We start from the raw sequence: 6,723 nt of genomic DNA on the forward strand, positions 1-6,723 counted from the left end.
TCACAAATCAACGTTTGATCATGGACCTTTCACATCCAGATACGACGTGCAAAGTACCCTGGGTGCATTGGCTGTTGACGTTCTGGGAGGCTGTGTCAAGTTCTGCCTTTTACATGCACTGTCTTCTTTCAAAATACACTGATATTTTCACAGGAAATTCACTGTTCAGTACAACATGAAGCAACAAAAGCACATGGTTAGGTTTAGAAAAAGTGAACAGGCTTTGGCTTTATAATCTTATAGGACAGGAACTCCACTCTCCCAGGTGAAAGTCTGTGTTTGTTGGACCCATCCACCACCACTCCCACCCACCCTCTTCAGACATTCCCTGCCCTAACTTTCACTTGTCCCACTGCGTTTCCCCTTGACGCCGTTGAGCGCCATTAAACTTTAACGGGTATGTGTTGGACCCAGATGCAGCACACAGGCCCAGAGCATTTGGTGATGACCTTTATTTATACACAGAGTAAACAACTTTAGCTGACGAAGATATTCAGGTAACAGTTTGCTCTTTGGACTCAGAGCCCACACACAGTCTCTGGGTTCAGGGGCCAGGGTACGGACCAGGCCGAACCGAGTGTGAGGAAGTAAGTCCTCAGACTGAAACAGTTCAGTCCGCTGGCAGGCAGAGGTAACAAAGAGGGGGTTACTGATGGCGTGGTCAAGAAGGCGAGGGGGCTGGAACCACAAGAGCAGTCCAGCGTAGCAGCAGAGCTGATGAGGGATGAGCAGCAGGGAAGTAGAGGCCAGGGGTCCGTTTCACAACTGTTAACCCTGAAATGAGGGAAACTCTGGGTTTTCATTTTTCAAAATGTCAAAGACTGCATCACGCTGCAAAAACCTCAAACTCGTACCAAGAACATTTATCTTTTTTCTAGTCATAATGCCTCATTTCTAGTCAAAACAAATCTCATTACTATACACTTAAAATAAGACACATCCCCTAAAAAGTAACTTGTTCTTAGACAATTTTCACTTGAAATAAGTAGAAAAATCTGTCAGTGGAGCAAGTGTTATTTCTACTTATTGCAATTGAAAAGGTGCTTGAAACAAGTGAAAATTGTCTAAGAACAAGTTACTTTTTAGGGGATGTGTATTATTTTAAGTGTAAAGAGATTTGTTTTGACTAGAAGTTAGACATTTTGACTGACATGTCATTCTCTGCACTGTCAAGATCATATGTGATGCAGCCCACATCATAACCAATGTGGAGGCCAAGTGGCCTGGGTCTGTGCATGACTCACGGATATATCGTGAGTCTAATCTGAGCAACATAATGGAACATGGTAAGCAGCCTAAAGTCTTGCACAATTAATTCACTTGTCTCCCTCCTTTAATGCACTCAAATGTATCCACTATACATTACAGGAGAGTTTGATAGCTTTCTGCTGGGTGACAGGGGTTACCCATGCTAGCCTACATTACTGACCCCTTACCCTGACCCTGAACCAGGCCCCCAACAGAACTTCAACCTGGCCCATTGCATGACGAGAGCCAGGGTGGAGATGACCATAGCCCTGCTGAAAGCCCGTTTCCAGTGCCTACGTCACCTCAGGGTAACCCCTGAAAGGGCCTGTGACATTATTGTGGCATGTGCTCTCCATAATATTGCCACAATTAGAGAGCAACACCCTGCCCTACAAATGGAAGACACTGATGACAACCCCATCCACCCTGCAGACATCCAGGATGAAGAGCAGTCAGACATATGCCAGAATCACTTCACTGTTTAATATCACAATCACCACCACCCAGAGCAGTCAAATAAAGACAATTCATTTTATTTGGTCTTCTTTATTTCCTACAAAAGCAACAGTTAGTTTTTGTTTTACATTGCTCCAATCATTAACACAATTCACGCACCTCTAACTTGTGTTTCAATATCTCAATTTCAAGATCCATTTTTGTGATCTGCCGGTCCAGGAGCACCATTTCCTTTTCAGTTTTCTGCACTGTTTTAATTAGATGCACTCTATAGATCTCCTTCAGTGGTAACTGGGAATACATAAGGATGACATTAAATCATACAGTTGCACATGAATTCCACAGAATTAACCTTTGGCATTTACTGAACATCTTACTGTGTTAATCTGTGCTATGGAGGTTAATGGCCCCTCCTCCTGCTGCCCAGCCACGCTCAATTAAAAAGGATAAGAATCTGTTAATACTTAAGTGTAAGCTAAATGTCACTCTATAATCCACACAAGAATGTTAAGAAATGTGAATGGGGAGGAAACTCAGTAAAAACATCAAGATGTTACCTCTGTAGGCCCCTCAGGCTCCCACTCTGTGGCAGCAGACAATGTGACTTCATCATCCTGTGAAGATGAGTGTTGTGTTTCAGTATACTTTAAACTACTATATGGCATAATCTATGGAGTATTGGCTACTTACAGTTGCAGTGGCATAACGATCCATAAGAGAACACCATCAGAATCTGTTGGGACAAAAAGAAAAACCCATTAAAGGGAAATTAATATTTCCATGAACTATATGGACCCAAAAGATGATATAGGCCTATTACATCTTATGAAGGCATGTGGCTCCTGGGGGGTGACTGGCTCAGAAGATGAGTTCCCTCCAGGAATTCCCTCTGCCACTGGCCTCCCAGTGTTTTGGCTCAGGGCCAGTGGTCCTCCACCCGTTTTATGGGCCTCAGCCTTCTTTCTGTTGGCTGAGTAGAAGTCAGATGTTACTTTAAATAGGCCTAACTTAACAGGATACAGGTGAGAGGACATTTGTGTGTGAAAACAGCATTATGTTGGGCATAATGCACACTGAAACAGCCACTGAATGATATTTACTGGTAAACATGATTCAAATCAGGTAACCCCATGAGACCACTATGCTGAAGTCTCACCTGTTTGAACGATGTTTTTATATTTCATTTTGAGCTGCCATGGTGAATCGTAGTATCAGGGCTCCATTGATGATGGCTTTTTAAAGTCGTGGTGCACACACTTAACTCAAAGTGAACATACTGTGTTGATTGAACTGATTGAAATCAGCCGTTCTGAAACCGGTGACCCAGAGTTTCCCATCTCAGAGTAACTCAACTCAGTTCAGGTTTAGGCTCAGAATTTGTTGAACCTCCTTTCTGAAATGGACCCCAGGTGATGGATCGAGGAGCCGACATGTAGTTGAAAGGATAATACACACACACAAGGCAGCATGTGGCATCTAACAGATCTGAGTCTGAGTCTCTGAGCTGCAGGGGGCAACTGGCAAGCAGGTGGGAACACTCACGCTGAAATGTCGTCGCAGGAAAACACCACACAGACACAGGCAGACTGGAACCAGAGACGCTGAGGCAGAACTCGTGGTCAGGGACAGAAGGCTGGTGAGTTTGGTAATGGGAGATCAGGCAGGTAAGGAGTGTCGGAAAGTCTTGCATGTGGGCGAAGAACAATTTGGCAAAGAATGTGTGTGTGTGCTGGAGAGCCTTAAATACCAGGCTGACTGGCTGATGAGCTGCAGCTGTGGAGGCAGGTGAGTGGAATGGGGCGATCAGGTGGGAGTGGCTGGCAGGTAGAGTGGAAAAACACTAGGGGAGCAGAATGCAAAAATAACAGTGACTGTCAGGATTGCGGAAGGTGGGATGGCCGGCTTTGTGGTTGATTACTATGCCAATCTTACAAAGGAGGATGACACTTAAACAGTTTCCTCCGTTTTTTTTTTTTTTTTGTTAACACAGCTAACATTGCTAAAATGTTAGCGTTAAGAAGAAATCCAATATTCCTTTTTATACCTCCCCATTTTCTGATTAGGTGGACTTGATAACCCTTGATATACATAATGTTATTCATCCCTACAACAGTAGATACTTTCCCCCTAACCTGATATGAAGTAATTTTGTTGTCACCTGTAAATATTTGATAAAATGTCAAAGTATGTCTTAATATTTACTAAAAAACAACAGAGGACCTGTAGCCTATGTGAATTGGTGTTTGAACAATACACACTCACTGGTCATGTTATTAGTTCCACCGTGCTAGTACCCCTTTGGATCACCTTTCGCCCTACGGATTCAACAAGGCACTAGAAACATTCCTCAGAGATTTTGGTCCATAACATTTCTGCAGATTTGTCAGATGCACATCTATAATGCAATTCTCTCATTCCACCACATTCCAGAGGTGCTCTATTGAGATCTGGCGACTGCTCGGGTCATTTGAGGACAGTAAACTCATCGTCATGTTCAAGAAACCAGTCTGAGATGAATTAAGCTTTGTGACATAGCGAATTAACATGCTGGCAGCAGCCATAAGAAGTTGGGTACTCAATCGGTAGGGTGCAAAGTGCGCCAAGACAATACCTCCCACACCATTAAACTACCAGCAGCAGCAGCCTGAACAAGGCAGGATGCATCCAAGCTTTCAAAGTCTGACCCTAGCCTCTACATCTGAATGTTACAGCAGAGATGAGACTCATCAGACCAGGCAACGTTTCTACAAATTTCTTTTGTTCAATTTTGGTGAGCCTGTGCCCACTGAAGCCACAGTTTCCTGTTGTTATCTGACAGGAGTGGCACCCAGTGTGGTCATCTGATCTGCTTCAAAGTTCCATGTGTGGTGCGTTCAGTGACAGCTCGGTGCACTGGCACCAGGGTCAGGGCTGTGGCAGGTGGCGGGACAGTGGCAGCTAAGCGGCAACTCATTCAGCACCGTGTGTGAATCTGCAGAGCTGAGCAACACCACAGTGCCAGCCTGTTAAGAGACGCCTCAAACGATTTACAGTCAGTTAGGGCGGGGCCAAATTTTTGCTCCGTCAGGATAGAAGTGAGTCACCATAGCTCAGCAGCCCTAAGTCTTTTTTAGATTTTTGCTGAGCCACTTCTTCCAAGGGTATTTTCTTTTTTTTTTTTTTTTTCATTTTTAAAAATGTATTTAATGACTTCCGTCAAGGAGGTCATGATTTTGTCCGTTTTGAAATAGAGAGGGACAAAATTTCACTATTACAATAACTTTTATAGTAATTTATTACAGCTACAAAAAAACAAAACAAAATAAAAAACTACATAAATTACACGTAGGCTACCTTTAAAAAAGCATAGTGACACTGACGGTTAAGTGGTGGAAATATTAAAATGTTAAATAAATAATAATTTTTAAAAAATCTGAAAATATTATGCAAAAAAAAGAAGTTGTAATAAATGATTTTTAAAAAATGACCATTTGTGTTTATTGGACTTCATGTGGCTGAATTTACAGAGCACTCAGACGGTGTTTCATGACAGTATGTTATCTATAAAGGCACGCTGCTGTTATCTCCAGCAGTGCCCCCTCCACCCTTGGCACCCATGTCCAGCTTCACATATGTTTTGATCAAAATTAAAGACTACGTGAGGGAGAGACAGACCCTCTCCTTGATATGAAATACATTTATGGCCAGACCCAAAAATGCTGAATTTAAAAAATGAATAAAAAAATGGAGAAAAAAATAATCTGTTAGGGCTACACTACACACTATACTGCTAAGGGAATTATTAATAGAGTGCACGTGGCATTATTATTATTATTATTATTATTATTATTATTATTATTATTATTATTATCATATTTTCAATTTCTGTTTTTACTTATTTATTTAGGCCTATTATTACAAATGCAGAATGTGCACGCATGCATTCATTTGATTCCTTGTAAGGATTATTCTTAAACGACCCCTAATTTTTCTTGCGTGTTAAACTGTGTGAGTTAAATGAAATGGACAAAATCAACATCAATTGTATTAAATATTTTGGAATAAATTAACCGTCACTTTCCAAATGAATTCAGTTTTCATTTTTTGCCCTAATTTTTCTCCTAATTATATCTGACCTTACTATTTATTCATTTTTAAAACTTATTTATAAATAAACACAACATTATGAATAATGTGATGATAATTTAACTCTTTATCATTAATTGTGTTGACTTTAATCTAAAACCACTCCTGCTGTGTTGTTCAGGCCTACGATTAAATAGCTAATATTTTGTTTTTATTTCACCTTTATTTATCCAGGAAGTCCCACTGAAATTGAAAATCTCTTGTAGAAGAGAGACCTGGCTGAGGTAGTAGCCAATCAGAACACATTTAAAATGCAACAAATATAACCTGTAACACAAAAATCCACAATGAAACAACAACTATTCAAACACAGTGGCCTCTTAAGGACACAAGCACATGTCTCTGTCACCACATTCTTTATGATGCCCTAATTTTAGATCTTTTTGGAGATTGTTCCATGTCCAAGGTGCACAGTAGGAAAATGCAGTTTTCCCCAGATCTGTTCAGTGGGTACATTAAAAAGCAACCACTTAAAGGAGTTGGTAACTACCAGAGCTGACACACAGCAGGCTGCAGAGGTAGGCCGGAAATTTGCCCAATATTGCTTTGTAGATGAAAATATACCAGTGCTGTTGTCTGTCAGTGACGTCCAAATCACCAAATCATAAAGAATTCAGTGATGAGTAAGGGACTTTGTATTTAAGAATGTATGGTACACTTAATGAAGGCTAGTGAAAGTGAAAATGGAGGAGGTTGCATGCATATATAAGATGTCACTGTAATCAACCACAGACAGAAAAGTGGCCTCAACAAGTTTTTCTCAGCACTGAAAGTTAAACTTGTTTCTAAAATAAAAGCCAATCTTCACTTTAAGCTTCCTAACTCGAGCAGCAATATGTACATTAAATGGAAGCTTGCCATCTTCCCACATCCCCAAGTACTTGTGTGAGGACA

General features: G+C 41.1%; 1 protein-coding gene across 3 annotated transcripts; it reads right to left on the reverse strand.

Moving 5' to 3' along the window:
- Positions 1-488: 488 nt before the first annotated feature.
- On the reverse strand, positions 489-3,986 carry LOC117247691 (uncharacterized). 3 transcript variants are annotated; one of them, XM_033612304.2, is made up of 7 exons: positions 3,247-3,986; positions 2,525-2,674; positions 2,395-2,437; positions 2,262-2,318; positions 2,082-2,136; positions 1,864-1,995; positions 489-774 (listed from the first exon to the last, which is right to left on the reverse strand). In XM_033612304.2, the coding sequence occupies exons 1-7, from the start codon at positions 3,392-3,394 to the stop codon at positions 769-771; spliced, it is 591 nt and encodes a 196-aa protein (XP_033468195.1). In that variant the 5' UTR covers positions 3,395-3,986; the 3' UTR covers positions 489-768. The 3 variants fall into 3 exon arrangements, with proteins under 3 accessions (XP_033468195.1, XP_078019336.1, XP_033468193.1); XM_078163210.1 differs by lacking the exon at positions 2,525-2,674; XM_033612302.2 differs by lacking the exons at positions 1,864-1,995; positions 2,082-2,136.
- Positions 3,987-6,723: the final 2,737 nt, after the last annotated feature.

The sequence above is a fragment of the Epinephelus lanceolatus genome, chromosome 21 (assembly GCF_041903045.1).
Source record: "Epinephelus lanceolatus isolate andai-2023 chromosome 21, ASM4190304v1, whole genome shotgun sequence".
Taxonomy (NCBI): Eukaryota; Metazoa; Chordata; class Actinopteri; order Perciformes; family Serranidae; genus Epinephelus; species Epinephelus lanceolatus.